Source organism: Mesocricetus auratus, unplaced genomic scaffold, assembly GCF_017639785.1.
Source record: "Mesocricetus auratus isolate SY011 unplaced genomic scaffold, BCM_Maur_2.0 Super-Scaffold_100676, whole genome shotgun sequence".
Classification (NCBI taxonomy): Eukaryota; Metazoa; Chordata; class Mammalia; order Rodentia; family Cricetidae; genus Mesocricetus; species Mesocricetus auratus.
The window spans coordinates 86,288,584-86,311,040 of NW_024429266.1; the positions used below are offsets into that span (position 1 = coordinate 86,288,584).

Genomic DNA, 22,457 nt, shown 5'->3' on the forward strand with positions numbered 1-22,457 from the left:
GTGTAACCAGGAACATAGTGATTGACAAGTCACCATGATGTAGTGGGGTGGCGGAAACTATTCACCAGCAGAGACAAGCTAATGGCAGAGGGAGAAGCTATCAAATGGGAAAAGATTTAAAAAACATAAATGCATGAACCAGTGTTGGGATGGAGGCGTGGCTCAGTGGTTAAGAACTCTTGCTGTTCTTGCAGAGGATCTGGGTTTGATTCCCAGCCCCCACGTGGTGGCTCACAACCATTCATAACTGCCCTTATGTGCAAATAGTAATTTGAGTAGGGTCCACGGAGGAGAATGGTGATATGTCCAAAATGTTCCAGGCAGAGATGGTGGGAGCCTGGAGCACAGATTAGGGGAAGGGGAGTTAAAGGAAGGACGGTTTCATGGAGTATCTCTTGAAGCATTTCTTTGTGTCCTGGATTTAATCTTGGGTGGCTCTCCTCAGTGGTCCTCAGGTCTGCAGGAGTCACTGTGGTTCCAGTGACTTATTCAACCAAGCAGTATCCTGGGCCCATTTGCAAAGCTGGCTGTCTTAGTGCCTCTTGCCTCTTTCCGGCACCTCAACTGAAGATGGCATCGGCTCTTTTTCTTTTAAATTTATCTATGTATTTTACGTGTATAAGCATTTTGCTCACTTGTATGTCTGTGTATCATACCAGGATAGGGAGGTCAGAAGAGGGCATCAGATCCCCTGGAACTGGAGTTAAGAATGGTTTCTAGACACTGTGCGGGTGCTAGGAATCAAATCCAGGTCCTCTGCAAGAGCAGCAAGTGCGCCTAACCGCCGAGCCATCTCTCCAGGCCTACATTAGCTCTTCTTAGATTCATATATTTAGCCCTGCGCTTAAATGCTAAGTTTCCATATTTCTGGGAAACTTCTGGCTTGACTTCAAGTGGTGGGAGCATGGTTTCAACTGCTACTCGGCAGATTTCTTCTCAATTGGAAAAGTTACACCTCTTTGGGAACGTTAGTGTCTCTGAACCACTCTTTTCTTTTCTCTACATAGCCCTGGCTGGCCTGGAACTCACTGTGTAGACCAGGCTGGCCTGGAATTCCTGGAGATCAGCCTGCCTCTGCCTCTGGCCCCACTCCTTTTCCTTTGGTTCTAAAGAACACACACACACACACACATACACACCACACACACACATACACACCACACACACACATACACACCACACACACATATACATACACACCACACACACCACACACACATATACACACACACATAGACACCACACACACACATACACACACACATACACACACACATATACACACACATACACACCACACACACACACATACACACCACACACACACACATACACACCACACACACATATACATACACACCACACACACCACACACACATATACACACACACATAGACACCACACACACACACACATACACACACCACACACACACACACACACACATACACACACACATAGACACCACACACACACATACACACACACATACACACACACATATACACACACATACACACCACACACACACACACACACACACACACACACACACAAAACAACAGCAAAAAACCCTTCTGTTCTATTATTTTGAGACAGTGTTTCACTTTGTAACAGAGATGAAGGTCCCCGAGAAGGAAGCTCTTCTGTGGCAGACCTTTGTATACTAGTCACTGAGTCTGTTTGCTAATGGTGTGTGCTGGGCAAGCAGTATGCAATGAAGAAATGGCCCTGGTGTGGCCACAGGTGTGGACCCGTTTCCCTTAGAATACCCAGCACCATGGCTATTTTATAGCTTTATTTGGTATAAATCAGGGCCTTGGCTTTACTGCATTTTATTTATTTCTTATCATTCTACCAGACACACCCTCAGTTATGTAAGTTCCTGGAGCCATGTGTGCCAGTGTATTTCAGGGTGGTTTGTGTGTGTGTGTTTCCTTAAGTTTTTTGTTTTGCTATTTTCTTAGGTTAGTGTACAAAGTGCTGGGTTCATCGCAGCATGTTTGCCCATGCCTGCCATTATACTTCTTGCTCGCTGTCTTCTACGGCCCCCATACTTGGGTTCATCTTAGTATCCTGCTTTTGCCAGCTTGTTTCTTCTTCACTAAATATAATAAGTGTTTATCTGTATTTGGGGAAGGTAAATTAGCGAGGAGGTGCCAGCTTCTTGCCTTGTCCTACAAATCAATTTTTTCATTTCACCTTACCTTTCGTCGAAAGCAGCAAACCAAATCCCAACCAAATATCCACCAGCAATGGCAAGTCTGGCACTGTGAACGGAGCTGTGGGGACCACGTTCCAGCCCCAGAACACCCTCCTAGGGCGAGCCTGTGAAAGCTGCTATGGTGAGTTTGCTCAGAGGCGGTGCCCGGTGAAGTATGGGAGGTGTCCTATACTGTGTGTGAGTGTGTGTGTGTGTGTGTGTCAGTGTGTGCACGCACTCGCGCGTGTGAGCATGCGCTCGGGGGGTTGGTGAGAAGCTTCTAGAAGCATGTCACTGCTGTGCAGATGCAGGCAATGTCTCTGCAGAGTGCGGGTACTGTCCCAGCCTCCCGCTGGGAGCAAAGGGACATTGTCTGAGTACTCTCGCACCACACAGGTAAGGTAGGTGTGCATTTGCTCTGGTTTCTCATGTGGTCTCTGAGTTTGCTGGTAGGTTGTTGTTGTTTTAGCTGGTGAGGTTATATTAGTTTAACCCAAACTATGGTACTGAGATATACCAAATCCCCTTTGGGAGTTCCTCAGTGTTCTCTGACAAATTAAATATGCTGGATACTTCTGGAGGAGAGGCAGGTGTGTGGAGAAACCAGAGCTCCAGGACTCAGGCTCCCAGGGATGAGTTGGGGAAATGCCATGTTATGACATTTGCTTTGGGCTTCAGGCCTTGCTGTATTTATCTTTGTTTGCAAGGTCATTATGTATGCCCTTGTGTTGTGTAGGGTCTTTGAAATGATCTGATTGGTAGTTGACACCATATATGTTTACTTAAAACCTCAAGCAACAGTAGCTCTCCTTTCTGTTATTGTCGCTTTGGGTTGGGTTTTTTGAGGCAGGGTCTCCCTGTGAAGCCCAGCCTGGCCTCTAACTCACCATCCTCCTGGCTCAGCCTCCCGAGAGTTTGGATCACAGGCACGTGCCACCACAGCACAATGACATTTCTTCTTTATGTGCGTGTTCCTAAGTGGGTACACGTGTGTATGCAGGCAGATGTATGTATGTGTGCATGTACATTTGTGTAGGCTAGGGGACGACCTCGGGTGTCCTTATTTATGTTGAAACAAAGTTAACTTGGGGGCTGGGGAGGTGACTTGGTGGGTAAGAGCACACACTGGTCTTGTAGAGGAACTTTTTGGTTCCCAGCACGTGTTTCAGGTGTCTTATGGCCACCTGTATGTAACCTTAGCTCCAGGGCATCCAACACGTTTGGCCTCCAAGGACTCTTACACTCATATACACATACATGTAATTAAAACATTTTGATAAAATCTTAAAAAGTCAACTTTATTGTTTAAGTTAAAAGAGCAAAGGAGGTTAGTCTTCTCTTTAAAAGCATTCTTCCAAGAGTAGTATATGATAGCTGGGTGGTGGTGGAGGTGGCAATGGCGCACGCCTTTAATCCCAGCACTCAGGAGGCAGAGGCAGGCAGATCTCTGTGAGTTCGAGGCCAGCCTGGTCTACAGAGGGTGTTCCAGGACAGCCAGGGTATCTCAAAAAAACAACAACAAAAGAGTGTCACACAATGAATGTGTAAATTATCCTGAATTATATAAAGGCAATTAAATGTAATAGTCACTATATTTTCTCGCTCTTTCGGCGTGGGTGGCAGTAGGGACCAGACCTAGGGCCTTTGCATGTCACTGAGCCGTATTACAGCTCGCCTTTCCCCTTTGAGTGTTATTTGTGAGGTGTTCCTTAGCTGACACCCTCCTGTGCTCGCTGGCAGCTTTGCCCAGATGGAGGTAACTGACAGCCTAGGGGAGCCATTGGCAGAGTTAGCGTCATGGTCTATGCCTGCCGTCTTTACCTTTCACCACTGCTGTTCCCGCCTCTCTTTGGCTCTGCCCTGGGAAGCTTTTGGTGTTAGGGACAGGGTTAAGCTGCAGAGCCTGACACAGGCCGTGCGTGTCCAGCCAAGCAGTCGGTCGGCTGGGGTCAGGCCTTACCAACCATGACGCCGCGTCAGCTGCAGGTACTCGCTCAACTGATGGGGATTTATAGTCTTCAGGGCAATCTGTGTCTAGGGAGAAATTCTAAGTAAAGGAACAACAGAAAGATTTCTAGTTTTATCTAGTTCCTGACTTACCAGTGAGTCCCTTCTTGAGTTCCTTAGCCATCCTGGCAAGAGCTCCTGAACCATACTGTTCTGGTTTTAAACACTGCCGAGGAGTTTAATAACCGCAATATCCTTCAGAAGACGTATTGCTAGACATGTACGTAATGAAACCACTTTTAATTAACAAAACAAAATCTTAGCAGCCTAAGGCATAAATCAGGATGTGTCATCCAATAGCGTCTCTAAATAGACATGACAAACGCTGATGGGTGGCAGAAACAAAGGACTCCGTGTGTTCAGAGTGCTGGGAAATCCATGTGTGTACTGTGCCCTGGGAAAGAAGATTAACACTGTAAGCTGGCTGTGCCTCCGAGGTGTCGGCTTTATCACAGTGTCTCTCTCCCGTCTTTAGCCACACAGTCTCACCAGTGGTACTCCTGGGGTCCACCTAATATGCAGTGTAGACTGTGTGCAACCTGTTGGCTGTATTGGAAAAAGTATGGCGGCCTGAAAATGCCCACGCAGTCAGAAGAACAGAAGTCTCCCAGTCCTACCGCAGAGGTACGTGAGTGCACTCTTCGCAGGGGCGAAGATGCCAGTTTCCCCTTAGTGACTTCTCGGAAGCAGGAATGCTATACAGAACAATTTACAAACGAACAAAGCCGAGTTTTAGAGTTAAACCCAGCGCTGCATACTCAGGGTGAGTGTGAACATGGAAGCAGTCGGATTTTTTTTTCCAGGTATTCAAAATATTGGTCTCTTGAGATTATCCAAGCAAAACAATAATGTGTGTGGGAGGCTCTTGCCTCAGTGGAGAGCTTACAAATAAATAGTCTTGTTTTTGAAAACAATTTGTAACCTTTAGATACTGTTGGAAACATCTTTTTACATAAAATAACAAACAGGAGTTAAGCATTCTCTTCCCTCTGCTATTGTGGAGGGACAAGAAGAGCCCCATCTTGGGTGAACAGGAATTGGTAATCCTCATAGACTGAGGATGTCAAGCGCCGGTCTCTTACCAGAGTGAGGCTAGTCTCTGTCGAGCTGATACCAGCCATCTCCGGACCCCTCACAGTAAATCCCAGCAGCATCTCACTGATGGTGCATGTGAGCTGGGGTTGCGTGCCACCCTGCCGTGCTGTGCTCCCCCACGCTCATTCCAAATGCACACGCTGCTTTTCCCTGGGAGGGGGGCTGCGGTCTGGAGATAGCACTTCTGAGGATGTTGAACACACACACTGCAGGAGTGGCCGTGTGCTCTGTCAAGTTCTCCTCTGTAAATCCCCTTGTTTTCCACAATTGCAGGACCCACGCGTGAGAAGCCACCTGTCCCGGCAGGCCATGCAGGGCATGCCAGTCCGGAACACTGGGAGTCCCAAGTCCGCAGTGAAGACCCGCCAAGCTTTCTTCCTCCATACTACATATTTCACGAAAATTGCTCGGCAGGTCTGCAAAAACACCCTGAGGCTGCGGCAGGCAGCGAGACGGCCGTTTGTTGCTATTAATTATGCTGCCATTAGGGCAGAATGTAAGACGCTTTTCAATTCTTAACCTTACACGTTACGCTCCTCTCACCATCCTCTCTTTCCCCTCGCTCTCTCTTTTTGTTTGTTTGTTTGCAATAAACATAAGTTCTTGTGTACAGCCTTTGTTTTTTTTTTTTAAACATTGTTCTTGTCTGCTGCCATTTATATCATGCCACCCTGAAAAACAGCATTGAGATCCGGGTGAATTTTCAGAGTAGAACTAATCAGAATGCAGGGGAAGGTGGGCTTTATCACACATTGTCCAGAGGGACCTTAACCGAAGCACTTCTGCCTGTTTGGGAGTGCGGCAATGTAAACCCAAGGGGTTGTCTTATGATAAAACTCCCTACTGAGACAGCATAGTCCTGACTTAAGGATTCATCGCGTTTGAATAAAATATACTAATTAATACTAGCTAGCCTGTCTTGGCAAACCTCTTACTTTCCCAGGAACCTCTTAGAGTTATCCTACAGTTTATAGGAAACAGTGCTTCATAACTAATCCCCCGTTTGTTAGACCGTGTAATAAATGTTAAGTAAATCTAAGAATCCTCTTTAAGGGAATCCTGAACACACACATTCAGTTTTTGCAAGTTAGCACCTATTGTGGTTGAACAGTCTTTGTCCAGTCTGGTTTCCATTTCGTATCATACATTATCTCGTAGCATCTCTGACCCCTGCTCCTTGTTTTCAACACACCCAGTCTTGCTTGTTTCCTTTTTGTTGCTGCTGTTAGAACAAAGGTTACCTGCTTGACCTGTGGGCTCTTCGCTTAATGCCTCATATCTGAAAACGGACCCATGATTTGTGTTAGCTGAGGACTCAGGCTTGGCTGGTAGAGCCATACAATTTCTCCCTAAAGGATTAAAAAAAATGGCTGTTGGCTTCACAGATAGAAAATCTTAAAGACATTCAAGGGCTTATTCTGTGAAATAGAAAGCTGATTATGAAGAGGGCATGGTGGCATGTGGGTGCCTGTAAACCTGGGGAGGTAGGGGCAGCAGAATCGGTGGTTGAAAGTCATCCTTAGCAACATAGGGAATCCCAGACCAGCCTAGGCGACTTGAGACCTTGTCTCAAAAACCCCAAAATATAAAAGCATTTCATTGTGAGATGCCCACTTTGATATGAAGAGCATACTCATAAAAGGAATGATGACTGAAAAAGAATATCTTAGTTCTAAAAATAATTTCAGCTGAAAGTTGAAGGGGGTTTTGTTTTTTGTTTGTTTGTTTTGTTTTTAAGTTTAAAGGTAAAAACCCTGTAAGAAGAGTGAGAATTCAATCTCCCATGTGGAGGCAGTCAGCGGTGTTACATCGCTTATGTTTGAAAATTTAGGCTTGCCTTTGATTTCGTCCTGGCGTTTCTGAGTTCAAAGAATTGTTATTTTGGTTTTTTTTCACTTAAGGAATTGGAAAGTAAATATATCCACTCAAACTGTTTAGCTGGTTTAAAACACATATTTCTATATAATTTCTATAAGGGAATAACTTAGACATTTAAGACGGAAAATAAATGGAATTCTCTCGTCACAACTGACTGGGGTCCAGCATCATCTTTGTTTCTAGGGAATGGAAGAGAAGCCGTCAGCAACAGTTGGCTGCAGTGAGGGCTGCTTTTGCCTTTGGCTCTTCGTTGACTTTCAATTTATTTGCTTGTCAGCTTTGTTCTTGAATGAACTGTGTCTTTGTGTCGCTTCATTCTAATATTTTGTCATGTGAAGGTCCATGCTATTAAAAATAGGTTTAGGGTTAAATTGTCTATATTCTATTTGTTCAAGTACATGGAAAATAATAATGAAAGAACAGTCATTTGTTGTGATGACATTTTAAAAAAACCTTTATTATTCTACTTTGTGCTTATCTTCATTGAAGTACTTGGAGAATCGCACTTTTAAAGCACTTTTACCTTACGACTTAGTTTTCAGTGTTGCTCACCTTGTACTTACTGAACGCTTCTCCTTGCATCTGGCTGATTTTTACGTCACCTTTTCATCTCTGTACTTTGTTATAACCTCTTCAATAGATGTTTTTATCTTGGTTCTGTAGTGTGACTAACTGTGAGTAACCTAATGTCCATAAGCAACTGAATCTCTCTGATCCATTGGAAATGAATAGCCCTGTGTGTGTGTGTGTCTGTGTGTATCATGTGGCAATGCGTGTGATGTGTGTTTTTAAGTGTGTATGTGTGTGTATTGTGTGGGCATGTGTGTGGTGTGTCTGTGTGAGTATGTGTGTCTAAGCATGAGTGTGTGTGTGTGTGTGTGTGTGTTTTCCCAGTAAACTTTCCTTGGTTTCTCAAAGGCAATGTTGACTGCCCTTCTATAAAGGTCCCTGATACAGTGCCGAAGGGTATACTTTCAGATGAGATGGACGCTTGTACTTCTAAGGTACTGAGGAATACGGCTGCAGTGCATACGTTTGAATAACCAGGGGTGTTGGAGAGGAAAGCCGTTCTCTCCGCACAGCACCGCAGCAGTGTTGTGGGGACTACTGCACTAGGATGCAGAAGAGGGAAGCCCCTGAGCTCGCTGGTCCTGGGTAGCAGGGCCCAGCACCTGAGAGCGTTTCTCAGTGGGCGGCCCCTATTTAAGAGGACTGTGTTGATTGGTTATGGGAGCACTCATCAGCCTTTTATTTTCAGCTAGGAGGATTCACTAAGGCTTGCATCGTTGTGAACAGGGGATTTTTTAAAGAAGTAATAGCTGAGGGAGGGGAAGTGGCAGGCTTGGGAAAACAGGATGAGGCTTATCCCGTTGTTCATCTGTTGTGGGAATGTGTTTCCTATTAAGTAAGCCTCCCCGCAGGTGCCTGTGACCTCAGCACTCAGGAGGCAGAGGTGTTCTTTGAGGCCAGCATGGGCTACATAGTGAGTTTAATGCCAGATCCGCTCTCAAAAGAAAAACACAAGCATATAGAATACATATTTGATATGTATGTACCAAAACTGTTTTACAGCCTGGCACAGAAGTATGGCTACCTGACATTCAGAACCTCACACTGAAGTTAACTTACAGGGCACCAGCAGTATTACAGAGACGTGGGTGGCTAAACTCCCTAGTGGAGCAGGTCTGGATGACTTGCCTGCGATCTTGTTAGCTTGCAGAGATGATTAAGTCCCGAGTTAAGAAAGCAGTCATAACCCCATCATGAAGTTACTTTGTGTCCCTTAAAGAGATTTTTTTTTCTGTTTGAAGATATGAATTCAACTTTGAAAGCATCCAAGACCCCATTCCTTGAGCTGTTTGTCACATGGGGACAAAAAAAGTTACTGTTAGGAATTGCACAGACTTACCTGAAATTGCAAGCTCTGTAATGGCAGGGGAGAGCCATCTAGGCTGCTTCTCTTGCCATTTTTGATAGTGTTTACCTTCAGTGGGAATTTGTTCTTGAGTGGTTACTTACATTTTCATTTACTTACTTTGTGTGTATGAGTATTTGGCGTGCATGTATGTATGTATTGTACCACGTGTATGTCCAGCACATGGAAGTCAAAAGGGGGGCGTCGGATCCCCAGGACCTAGCGATATGAATGGTTTTGAGCAACAGTGTGGGTCTTGGGAACCAAACCTGGGTCCTCTGCAAGAGTAATAAGTGCTTATAGCTGCTGTGCTTATAACTGCTCTGGCCCTTAAAAAATTTTATAAGTTATGCTTTGGTTTCAAATCACATGATCTTTTTCCTTCTTGGTATATGTTCTTCAGAAGCAACCACTGTTATCGTGCATTTTTAATTTTAATATCCATTACCCAGTTGTCTTCTGAATATCCAGTTTATACTCTCAGCTGCTATCTGGAGTGAGTGAAAGCCCAACTCTCACGAATCCTGGCGGAGATGTTACCCATCTTTGACCCCCTCAGTCATGTGGATGAGGCAGAGCTACCAGCTTCCGTTTTGCATCGCTAGTGACATAGAAAGTCTTTGCCAGGATTTGAAGGCTGTCTGTAGTTCCTGTCAACTGCTTTTGCTCCTTTCTGTTCCCTACTAGACGTCTTCCTGATTCATGGAAATTTTTATCTTAGCATGGTTACTTTCGATCTGTGAAACCCATGGCTCCCTCCCGTTTTGTCATTGACTTTTTGTTGTGTTTTCCAAACGTCATTGTGTGTGAGTGGGAGAGAGAGACAGACAGACAGACAGACAGACAGACAGACAGACAGACAGACAGAGAAACAGAGACATGGTTTCTCTGTAGACCAGGGTGACTTCAGAGTCCACAAAGATCCACCTGCTTCTGGAATTAAAATGCCACCACACCCAGCTAAATATTTCACTCAAAAACTGTGTTATAGAACCCGAGTGCAGTGTTTAAGCAAATTCTATTTATGATCTTTGTTTGACCGAAATCTCAAAAGGTCACATCAATGTTTTTATGAGTTTTACTCTGTGTGTGTGTGTGTGTGTGTGTGTGTGTGTGTGTGTGTGTGTGTGTGTGTGTGTGTTTACTCTTGCGGACACACACATGCCCAAGCTTATGTGGAGGTAGTAGGACAGCCTTCAACTGTCAACCCTTGCCTGTCTCATTGGAGACAATGTTTCAGAAACCAGGCTAGCTGACCTTTGAGCTCCTGGAGACTCCTCATCCTTTATCTCCCATCTCCCCCTAGGGGCAGGCTTGGATTACAAAATCCGAATTTCAGGTTGTCACACTGAGGCCCAAGCACTTTTACCCACTGAGCCATCTTCCCAGTCATTGTTTGTGCCGTTTAATTTCGTCTGTTTTTGCAGCTTTTCTATTTAAAATCTCCCTCCGCCCCCAGGCTTTCCAAAAGAACGTTAGGGAAAGGGTCAGAAACTGGCATCAAAGTGTCGATAGTCTTACATGTTTGCCTAAAGGAATGCAGGCCCTGTGGTAGGGAGCTGAAGAGATAGCCAGTGCCGCGGTGGGACTCCGCCATCCTCTCTGGCAGTCTTGGTTCCCTCCGGCTCCCGTGGGCAGCCCTCAGCTGGAGATGAGGAGTAATTTGGGGATAAAGGAAAGACTAGTGCCACAAAGCTCTGTGTAGCCTGGCCGGTAGGTAGACCAGACATGCAGCAGTGGGGATCAGATAATCCGGTTTGTGAACATTCCAGAATGTGTTTTTCCTACGGAATGGCTGTCGTTTTTCTTACGTTGGAGCTAGGGGCCATCTTAGCCCTTTTTAATCCTAACTTCTTCATAACTGATAACTGTCAACGCCAGCTACTTTATTTTTTATTTAACCGACAACTCTCTTTAAAATAGATTAGTGGGATAGGGATCCTGCTGGGGAGCTTTGGTCTCCAGAGGGGACTTGTAAGTTTTCCCTGAGAATGCTGAAAAGGCAGTTTGCTGTGGTTCCGAGTGAACCCTGTTGGTCCGGAGCTCACAGCCATCTTTGATGCTTTTGCTGGCTGTTGTCAAAGTGACAGCAATATCCCGGTGTTTGTCAGTTGTAGCCATGTTGACAGTTTTCCTGGTGTTCTCGAAGACGAAAGGTCAAAGTTTATCTTGTCCCTGGGATGATGAAGAGTGCCTTTGTTCAAGAGGCTGAGGAGTTTACCAAGAGGATTCACTCAAGCTGCTTCAATTAATGGAGAAGAAGATGAAAAACAAAAGCTTTCCAGACACAACTAGAGTTTTAGGCAAAGTAGTCACATGAAGAAGGAGCTTCGTTCGGTGTTAATGTTTGGTGGTTTGACTAGTGTCTGATCCGTGCAGGGTTTGGGCCGTTTCTGATCTCTATTTAGATTGTATTTCTTAATAGGCTTGTTAAAAATATGCTTAATTCTGTTCTTATCGCCATTATTATTCAGCGACAGGTGAAAAACTTCACAACTTAGTAACCCTCCCAAAGGTGACCAACCGAGTGAGGGGGGGGATGGGATCATTTGTAGCTGTCAGTGGTTGCATAATAGGTGGATAGTGCTTGGGGTACCGACTCAGACTCCCAGCCTACCTGCAGCATGTGTTTTGTCTATTTTTTTTAAAGATTTATTTATTTATCACATATACAGTGTTCTGCCTACATGCCAGAAGAGGACACCAGATTGAATTGTAGATGGTTGTGAGCCACCATGTGGTTGCTGGGAATTGAACTCAGGACCCCTGGAAGAGCAGTCAGTGCTCTTAACCTCTGAGCCATCTCTCCAGCCCCGTGTTTTATCTATTTTAATGTTATTTTAAAGTGCTGTTTACAGCATCTGTGTAATAGATTTTCAAAAACATTTCCTTGATGAAAAAGGTCTAGTGCTCACAACAAAGTCGATCTCTAAGTTATTTGAGGTCCCATACTGAGTTGTGTGTTTGGACACGAAATGCAAAGAAGACCCATGGATGTCGAAGGCAACTTCTGTCTGTGTGCCTAGGTGTGGTCTCAGCTTGCAGACGGGAAAGATCCCCATAGGAGCAGGAAACCCAGAGGACATGTTTGTCAAACTCTTGGAGATGGGTTAAAGCTTAAACATCATCGATTACCACCAGCTAAAGTAACCGGTGGGCTTTGTGATAATGGCTGATTGTTCGAAGTCTCCATACATGTTTTCTTTTGTCCCTTCAAACTACATTGGCCTCGGCTCTTCAGTGCGGCAGGCAGTGTTTCACTGACTCTGTCCCAGCGGCAGCTCCAACAGTGTGGCCTCTGTGTTGCGTGCCTCAGTTGCTTCTCTGAAATATCTTACGATAGGGTATGAAGGGATGAAAACTTAGTGGCCAGGGTCTGCCCTCACTCACAGTGTGGCTGTTGGGAGCATACAGGGACTGTTAAAGCCTCATCCCAAATATCACTGTGTGGAAGGAAGAACGGTCAGTGGTAGAGCCAAACAGCTTTGCCAGGCTGCCATCCAATGGAATTGAGTGTGTCAAGATAGGTCAAGGCTTCCCCAGAAGGGCGCACTCCAGCTAAGCTGAGGGTGACTGAATGTGTTACGTTACCAGCTGCTGTTTGCTGTTTTTGTTTTTGCTTTTCCCAAGTCACATTAATCTCATATTAGGATTGGCCCCACCTTGAGTGTTTTTCTATCATAATGAGCGATGTCAAACTAAAAAGGAAGCCTGTTCCATCACTTTGCAGGTGAGCACACGACTTTGATGTGTGAGTCCTGCAGTCAGTCTAGGGAGCCGGGATTCAGAACAGTTTTCTCCAGCCCAGAGGAAGTAGTGGGGATGTGGAGGATGTCCTGCATTTGTTTCCCACCTGCACCTTTTATTTCTGTGGCGTGTGGTAAAGCTAAAAGAAGCCATCTCACTTGTTGTCCCGTGTTTCTTTCTCTCCTCAGATGCAGACAGACATGCTGAACCTTCTGGAAGCCCACTGAAAAGCAAAAGCACTAGGAAACCTTTGTCGTGTATCATTGGGTATTTAGGTGGGTATCTTCTAATACAGGAAGACCTCAACACACCCTTTACACGTTGTAGACATCTCTCTGTTCCAAATGCACACCTGGACTGCATCAAGTCCTTCAAAGGGGTGAAATTGGGTGCCTTTATATGTATAGTTTTATTTTGGACTAGAAACTGTCATTATCAGCGAAGAGAGTTAAGTACATATGTTTACTTCTTCTACAAGTTTGATGAATTACAATTTGTATTAACTGTTATAGATACAGTCTAAGGAAGAAAAGTCAGGTCACATATGGTGGTTCCTGTCTATAGTCCCAGCACTTGGAGGCTGGGACAGGAGGATTGCTGTAAACTCAAGGGCACCTTGGGCACCTATTGAGACTGCCTGAAAACAAAAACAAAAAGCTAATTAACAAAGAAGGGAGGGGACATTTTTAAACTACTCAATAATACAGGACGAATATCCCAAACATTTAAATTTTTATTTAGATCCTTATACTGTCTCTAATTTACGTTTCCCCTTAAGTAGAGGATTGTTGTAAAAAACTGAATTAAATTGATTTTCAACTTACATTCAGAAAAAGAAAAACAGCAGCTAATCATAGTGACTCATGCCTGTAATCCCAGCACTCAGTAGAGACAGGAAGAGCCACGAGCTCAAAGCCACCTGAGCTGCCTACCAAGACCCTGTCTCAAGAACCAAAAGCAGCCAAGAGTGGTGGCATATGCCTTTATCTTAGCATTCTGAGTAGAGACTAGAGGATCAGGAGTACCAGGTCCACCTTGGCTACATAATGAGTTCAGGACCCATTTGGGCTACACTGGATCCTGCCTCAAACAAAACAAAACCCAGAAGAAAACTTCCCCCTTCAAAAGCAAACTGGGCAGTGGTGGTGCACACCTTTGATCCCAGCACTTGGGAGGCAGAGGCAGGCAGATCTCTGTGAATTCGAGGCCATCCTGGTCTACAAAGCTACACAGAGAAACCCTGTCTCAAAAAACCAACCAACTAAACAAACAAACAAAAAGACAAGCAAACAGAAAATCACAGTAGCAAAGCAACCCCCACCCCCATAAAGTTGAAGTGTATAGATCAGTGGTAGAACAAGTGACCAGGATGCCAGGTGTCCTGGGTTTGTGTCCCGGTTCCTCAGAAACACGAATGTTACAGTTTTGATGCACTGTCCGAGTTGAAAGCAAGCATTTCCATTATTTTCCAATATCTATCATGCCATGTGACTCAGAAATCTCCAAAGATTATGGTTCCATTTACATGTTGAAATATAATAGCCAAGAAGAGTGCTAAGAATTAATTACTCAGTAATAGCCTTTTCCCAAAGTTTTGAGATAAAATGGAGCAAAAATAATGAGTTCTCTTTCAGAGGAAGTGAGAAGAACATGTGTTTTGAGATTCCAATATTTCTTTTTCATTTCACCAGTAAAGGGGAAATACTCTGAGGTGCACCGAACCTTATTTTGCTGTCAGGAAGACTTAGGTGTTTGAAGTGTTCAGACTTCAGGCATCTAATCTTTGAAAAATCAAAGGGCAGCCTTGAACTTGTTATGCCCCATCTGACTGAGAAGCCCGTGGCTCCGTCTTTGATGTCGCTATGCTACCTTAGCTCTTGCTTTACATCTCAAAGGCTAGAGAGTCTCAGCCTCTGTAGGGCCAGGCCACCCTGGCCTGCACAAGACCCTGCCTGAGTAAAGTAAAACAACCAGGGAATACACGTCTAGTCCCAGCACTTGGGATAATCAGGAGTTCAAGGTCAGCCTCAGCTACATGAGATCCTGCCTCCAAAACAAAAATTAAAGAAGAAAAGCAAGTCTTGTTTTCCTGTTCTCCCACATTCCACGGGGCTCTCAGCATGTCCTGGGTAATGCAGTCTTGAAGGCTTCTGCTGTAGTCTCTTCCAGGACCGACTCCTGGGAGCCCCTTCTTGCCTGGCAAGGAAAGAGTTAACACTGTAGAGCAGACCACCTTCTGTTTGTCTTTCTTGTGGGCAAATTTACCCCTGTCCCCACTAGATAAGTCCCAGCTGTCCCGTCCTTGCCAGTTGAGCCAAGGAGCCCCATCTCTGTGTGTGCTGTATTCCAGACACTGTAGAACATGATTTGGGGGATACCAAATAAATAAAACTTTGCCTCCAAACTTTACCACACAGTGAAAGCATTCAAACAAAGCATGAGATGTGATAAACTAGAGGTTTTAATGCACTGGGCTCTTGGAAGGGAAGACTCTGTGTGTGTGTGTGTGTGTGTGTGTGTGTGTGTGTGTGTGTGTGTGTGTGTGTGGTGAGGGGTCAGATGAGCCCAGACCTCATGCATGCCAGGCAAGGAAGGGACCATTGCCCTCTACTGCTGCCCTGGGACTGGCTGTCCCTAGCAAGTGCTGGCTAGGTCTGCCTTCTTGGCAGCAATAGTAGTTTATCTAGCTTTGAAAGCTTTGTAGGTTTCAAATGGATAGGAAAAAAAGAGAATAGGAACAATATTGTCACATCTCACAAGGTTGGAAGAACTACAGAGACAAAGGCTCTGAGGTTAAGGGAACTCTGGGTAAAGTAAGGCTGGTGAACCATCACTGCCCTGTTGGAAGACAGTGTTAGTTTTAGATGGTACTCCCAAGCCATACTTGAATTTTAACAATTGAAAGATTTTGGTCAGACCAAGTTGTATAATTGTTCTGACAGCCTGAGTGCCTTTTCCTAAATTTCCGTACATCTGGCTATTTTGGCCCTCACCTTGAACAGGCTTGAAGACAGGCTGGTTTGAGCGTAGCTGATGTGCTAGGTGACAGCCCTGAAGATCAGCAGATGGGTGAAGCTTTGGAACATGGCCAGAGGTCTTGAAGTCCACTGCCTGTGATATTGCGGCTTCTGCGCGTCTGTGAAAGGAGCAAGTGGTCCTGGGTTACGTCGCGCAGTAAAGACCCTGAACCTCGCGCTAGGCACACAGTACAGCTTTGTCACGTGGCCTTGGTCAAAGTGTGCCATCTAGGTTTCGGGCCATGGTGTTTGGCCTTCGGTGTCAAATTTCATCCATTATGGAAAATGCTCTGGCCCAAGAGCATTCGGTGCTGGCCCCAGACCTCCTGACGGCACAGCCAGAGGAGGGAATGAGTGTTTTCAGAATGCTCCAACACCAGATGTGCGGGGCTTCCTGGGGCTGCCCCTGCAAGTGATCTTTAGATTCCTCGCGCACCAAAGAGCCAGGTGCTTTATCCCCCTTAGCAAATCTCGCGTTTGTAAGTGACCTTCTGAAGTGGCTTTTTCTGTTTGTCTTCACTACCCGAGTGAGGCTCAGAGCTCCAGCCAGCCAGCCGGGGAGGGGCATCTTGATAAGCAGAGCCATGGTAACAACACTTGAAGCTACCTCATTATGCAAGCGCACGGCAGGCTCTTGAGGAACCTACCCTCAGCTCATTAAGAAAGATGATGTGTGCCTGTTAGCTGGTGTTAGAGTCCACACAGATTTCCAATACCATGTTCTGAGCTGATAAACCTTTCTTTCCCCTCCTCCCCCGCCAGAGATCCATCCTGCAAAGAAACCTAATGTAATTCGATCTCCACCAAGCCTGCAAACTCCAACCACCAAGAGGATGCTGACCGCCCCGAACCACACCTCTCTGAGCATCCTGGGGAAAAGAAACTACAGCCATCACAATGGCCTGGATGGTACGTAAACCCGGGGAACCCTGCTCCCGCCAGCCAGGACCACTCTGTCCTTGCCTGCTTGTGGGTGTCCTCAGCTAATGTGGTGGCTCACGCCTGTAACCCCAGCAGCACTCCAGAGATGGAGGCAGGAGGACCACGAGTTAAAGGCCAGTTCCCGCTACCAGATGAGTTTAAGGCTAGCCTGGGGTACATGAGTGCCTCTTCCAAAAAAACGAGAGAGAGAGAGAGAGAGAGAGAGAGAGAGAGAGAGAGAGAGAGAGAGAGAGAGAGAGAGAGAGATTCCACACCATGACTGGTGTTTATGCGTGAGCTGGTGAGGGGGGAGGCTGCCATGGGCCAATGAGACACTGGAAAGCATAAGCTCCGCATCCTGGGAGGCGCCTTCTGCATGCTCTGTGAGGCAGTTTGGAGGGCAATCTGTATGTAGCCGCTGCTTCTGCCGAGTTGTCTTGTTGCTGCTGTGCAAGCTCCCTGCTCGGTTCAAGCCTCCTTGCCTCGGAAGGATGATTTTGCCGGGGGTCAGCGCACTGCCAGGCTCCTTCTGTGATCAGGTTGGAGTGGGCATTTGTCCCTGAGTTCTCTCACCTTATCAATTTTTTTTAATTGCCTGAGAGTGCTACAAATCACGAAAGGAATTGCCTGGATGATACCCTAAATACAGAAATAATCTGTTTGAAATGGAAAACCTGAGAAATATCCCCTCTTATCCAAATCACTTCTCGTAGGACTCAGTCACATAATGACTCTTCAGGTGGAATTGAATTATCTCACCGTTTGGACCCTAAACGCCACAGTCATAAATCACCCAGGCGGTGTATAGTGTTCATTTCGGTTGTCCTGGAGTTTGAAGCTGTCATTATTGTTTAAGCGTTAGCATTTATTTATGAGTGAATCTCTCTCCAGGGTTTCCACGCCTTACGGACTCTGCATTCTTCAGTGACAGTAAATTACTCAAAACAAGGCCCTAGAGCAAAGATATGGAATAGGCCTTCTATTAATAATTTCCCGTGGCTGTCTCTCCTTTACTGTGACGTTTGATGGCCATACTCGTGCCAAAGTGGGTAAAATACTGAAGGCGGAGAGCTCCGTCTGCATTTGTAAGGTATCAGTATGTTGTAAATGTGGCTTTCTATCTAGAGACTGGCCACATAGCAGGCTTACACAACACTGTCATAGTAGTAGACCATTGGCTCTTTGTCCCCCTGTGCCTGATGTGGGGACAGTAAAAGACCAAGGAAAGAGTATGTCAAAATGTAGAGACTGGATTTCGTTCTAGTTCTTTCTTGCCCACAGCTGAGGGACTTCGGGTTCAGGCTTAAATAGATTTTTTTTTTTTTGGTTTTTCGAGACAGGGTTTCTCTGTATTGTCTTGGAGCCTGTCCTGGAACTGGCTTGGTAGACCAGGCTGGCCTCGAACTCAGAGATCCACCTGCCCCTGCCTCCCGAGTGCTGGGATTAAAGGCGTGCGCCGCCACGCCCGGCTTCTTAAGTAGAATATTGACTCTTTCTTTTTCACCCGGTCGTACCCTTTGCTTTTCATGGGTATGCAGTCAGTCCTACTGCAGGAACATAAAATAGGTCGTGGTTTCTTCTCTTCCTCCTCCTCCTCCTTTTTGAGATGGGCTGGTCTCAGACTTAAGTAGTTGAAGACAATCTTGAAGTTCTGCTCCCCCCCTCCCCCTGGTTCTGGGATTACAGGTGTGTGTCATATGCCCATTTTATGTGGTGCTAGGGATCGAACCCAGGGCTCCGTATCCACTAGCCACAATGTCAGTTACCTCCCACACTGCTGTGACCCAAACACCTAAGGAGAAGCAGCTGGAGGGGCTGGTGAGGTGGCTCGGGCAGCACAGTGCCTGCGACACGGGTACGGGAATCTGAGCTGCATCCCGGCACCCGCAGAAGCCAGGCATTGTGTGTCCAAAGCTCTAGTACACGGGTGGCCAGCAGGCGGGCGTGTGTAGACGGGTGGATCCCTAACACTCAGTGGCCAGTCGATTCAGCTGAATCAATGAGCTTTAGAGTCAGTGAGAGACCCTGTCTCAAAATAAAACATGGTGGAGAGCAATAGGGAAGACTTCCACACGCATACACATATTCACATGTATGTGCACACACATGTGCTCATACCCCCATGAACATACACACCTATCATACCTACACACATGTGCACACACCCCCATGAACATACACACCTATCATACCTATACCCATGTGCACATACTCACATGAACAATATACACCTACCACACACACACACACACATGTGCGCACATAACCCCCATGAACATATACATCTACCACACCTACACACATGTGCACATACTCCCATGAGCATGTACGCCCCACACCCACACAGTGCTTTAAAGGGATGGTGGTTTTGCTTTGGCTCACAACTCTAGGGAATGTAGTCTATTGTGATAAGGAAGGAAGGCATGGTTGCCAGGAAGCAGTGAACAGAAAATGGGGTGGGGTTGTAAAACCTCAAGGTCTAACCCCAGTGGCCTATTTTCCCCACCTGCTAATACTTCCACAGCCTCCCAAATAGGGCCACTACGTGGGAACCAAGTGCTCCCGTGAGCTTGTGGGAGAGATCTCACACTCCAATCACAGCACAGGCAGACACTCCACCAATGAGGTGCATCCCAGCCCTTCATCTGTCTTTACGGTAACTGACGTTGGAATAGAATAACCACTGTACCCCCAGCCCTTCATCTGTCTTTACGGTAACTGACGTTGGAATAGCCACTTTAGGATCTTCTTTACTCCCTCTCTGTGGCCATTCTGGTGCCAGGTCCAGCCCCAGATGGTCACTGTCGGGGGTCACGATCTGCTCTTTAGAACAGTTTGTCCCGTTTCTCTCTGGGTGGATGCTGTTGCAAGGCCACTGCCTCTGTGCTCTGAGGAGGGTGCATGGGCACCGGGCACAATGAGTTCCCAGTGCTGCACTGACCAGCAGCTTGCTGGGGACAGCCTGCTTCATTTCCCAAGCACACTCAGTTGACAAAACTCTTCTTCCTTCAAAACTCTTTGATCTGCCGCCTGCCACAGCTTGGGAAGGAGGCTGGTGACTATGCGCCTTGCAGTGTGCTAACCTAACCTGCATTATCTTCTCCTTCAGTTAATACAAGAAGATCTTGGGGGTGGGGATCGCCAGGGAGTTTGTTTTGCATACCGTTGTAGCTGTGTGCTTAGCCCGTGCTGGGCTAACTTAGGTGTGCAACATAAATTATACAAAGGGCCGTGTTAAGGGAAGTGGACCTGGGGGAGGGGATTGTAATTTCCCAAGTTACCAGATTTGACTAGATAGATGAACTCCAAGTTAGGCGCAGCTACTTTCAGGAAACTGCTACAGCAAACCAAGCGTGTGGTGTTGCGTATCCGTCCCCCTAGCACTCAGGAGGAGGTGGGGGGAGGAGTCTCATGGTTAGACCTGCCCGGGTTACCTACCAGACTCAATCTATCTTAAAGCAGAATGGGCTGGAGAGACTGCTCAGTGGTTATTGCACACCCCTCTTGCAGAAGACACAGTGCCCATACCAGGTGGCTCACAACAGCCTGTACCTCCAACTTCCTCTTCTGCCCCCCCCACCATCACTGCATATAGCCCCTCACAGACATGATTGAAAATAAAACAAAAACCCAAGTGCTGGTTTGTATTTTTGGTTGTGAGCCCAGCCTTTCTTTAATGGCTGAGCCATCTTTCCAGCCTTAAATTTTTTTTTTCAAGACAGGGTTTCTCTGTATTGTTTTGCAGGCTGTCCTGGAACTCGCTCTGTAGACCATGCTGGCCTCGAACTCACAGAGACCCACCTGCCTCTGCCTCCCAAGTGCTGGGATTACAGGCATTCGCCACCACCGTCCAGTTTTCTAAAAACTATTTTAACAGCCAAATTTAACTTCTAAAGTCAATAGAACAGCAGTTGGAGGGCAGAACAGATCAACTATCTTGGTGGGATACAGGAGACAGGCGTGTTATGTTCTCAGGTTGAGAGGGGCACAAGAAAGTGGAATTATCCCAATTTAGAGGTGTAAGGCGATGCCTGGGGGGGGGGGGTGGCAGCGGCGGTGCACACCTTTAATCCCAGCACTCAGGAAGAGAGGGAGGCGGACCTCTGAGTTGGAGGCCAGCCTGGCCTACATAGTGAGTTGCAGCACAGCCGGGGCTGCACTGAGAAACCCTGTCTTGAGAAAAAAAAAAGAAGGAAGAGGAGGAAGCAGCAGCAGCACAAGAAGCCCTGGGAGCACTGCAAAGGGAGCATTGCAGGAACCTGGGGAAGGGGAGGCGGGGCATGGGGGGGTTGCTCTCCGAGGAGGTGTGATGGGTCTAGGCCTGGGACTGCAACTGATCCTAAAGCTGCCTGGGTGTGGTTGAGTTGAACAGGAAGGAGCTGTGTGGCTCTCTAGCACCCCCTTCTGGTAGCAAAAGACTTTTTTTTTTTTTTTTTTTTTTTAAGAGACCTGCTCTTAAGTGTCAAGATGGTTGGGTGTGGAGCCAAGGAGCCAGACTGTTACAGAAACAAATTCCCAGTGGGCCCTCTCCTTGGAGCAACGACCCTGTTTCTTATTCTCCCAGGATATGGGCCCTGACAAGCTCAGTGCTGGGAAGAAAGTGCGTGGTCGGCGTAGTGAGTTTTCATGGCGTTGTTGGTACTGCCTAATACCCAAGTAGTTACAGACTCATGAGAAAACCTTGCCCTGTGTGATATAATAATGAAATCAATTAGCACAGCTACTTAATTACCACAACCGACAGATGAGCACACCGTAGAGGGTGCCGATAGATGGAACTAATTTGGCTGGAAACGACTTGCTTCTGTGGGGTGTTCCCACCTCCCGGCTTCCTGTCTCTTCCCCTGCTCTTGCCCTTCAGTCTTTCTTTCCTTTTAGGCAGGAAAAAGTTGTTTAGCTTACTATTCCATGGGGTTCAGAGTCCACATCCCTTGGTTCTGTGTCTCTAAGCTTGTGGCGAAGTCGGAACGTCGCAGCAGCAGAACATGGCAGCGTTGTTCACCTCCGTGGCAGACAGCAGTTTCAGCTCTCGGTGGGGGGACCTCTTGCGATTTGCAAGAAGAAAGATCCCCTCCCCCGGCATTTCTCGAAAATGAGCTTTCTTAGGCTCCCCTCAGACCCAGTGTGTAGCAAAGGATCGCCGTGAAGGTGTGGTCATCCTGCCTCCACCCCCTGAGTGCGGGAGTGCAGGCATGTGCCAGCATGCCTAGTGTATACAGCCCTGGGGAGCTAACCCAGGCTTTGTGCACGCTGGGGAAGCAGTCTCATGATAGCCGAGCTGCACCCCACTGCTCCAGAACAACCGATTCTTACTGCTTTCGTGAAAATCACTGTCTTTTACCTGGCCCTGCCGTAGACTGGGGCAGAGAACAAGCACTTGAGTGCCGGAATAAGTCAGCCCAGGGGCACTGAACCACACACAGCCTGTACCCACCCTGTGGAACTAACCCCGCCAGAAAAGACGGGCTCACATGCCCGAAGCCCCGGTACGAGGAGCAGGAATGGCACCGTCAGTTTGAAAGTCACGCACCTGCGTGTGGTCTGGTGCTGTGTCCTGTGCCGTCACCCCGTTTTCTGACACACACAGAGGTGCTTTGATGTCATTTGCATTGCTGGCAGACCAGGAACCTGCCACACGGGGCCCACTCAGGGAATGCCAGGTACTCAGGGGTA

General features: G+C 46.8%; 1 protein-coding gene and 1 long non-coding RNA gene across 8 annotated transcripts in view; one reads left to right on the forward strand and one right to left on the reverse strand.

Moving 5' to 3' along the window:
• Mta3 (metastasis associated 1 family member 3) overlaps positions 1 to 22,457 on the forward strand; it is a 119,443-nt gene that overhangs the window by 81,514 nt on the left and 15,472 nt on the right. For 5 of the 7 annotated variants that reach the window (XM_040737223.1, XM_040737217.1, XM_040737219.1 and 2 more), the window contains 5 exons: positions 2,222 to 2,346; positions 4,687 to 4,835; positions 5,580 to 5,802; positions 13,035 to 13,121; positions 16,626 to 16,772. In XM_040737223.1, coding sequence (XP_040593157.1) covers positions 2,222 to 2,346; positions 4,687 to 4,835; positions 5,580 to 5,802; positions 13,035 to 13,121; positions 16,626 to 16,772 — 731 coding nt within the window. Of the gene's footprint in view, positions 1 to 2,221; positions 2,347 to 4,686; positions 4,836 to 5,579; positions 5,803 to 13,034; positions 13,122 to 16,625; positions 16,781 to 22,457 lie in introns of those variants that run through there. The other 2 variants (XM_040737218.1, XM_040737221.1) reach the window with 2 other exon arrangements.
• LOC121136604 lies at positions 14,048 to 21,936 on the reverse strand. The gene is made up of 3 exons (XR_005873641.1): positions 21,687 to 21,936; positions 15,840 to 15,982; positions 14,048 to 15,042 (listed from the first exon to the last, which is right to left on the reverse strand). It is a non-coding gene; the product is annotated as an uncharacterized LOC121136604 (long non-coding RNA).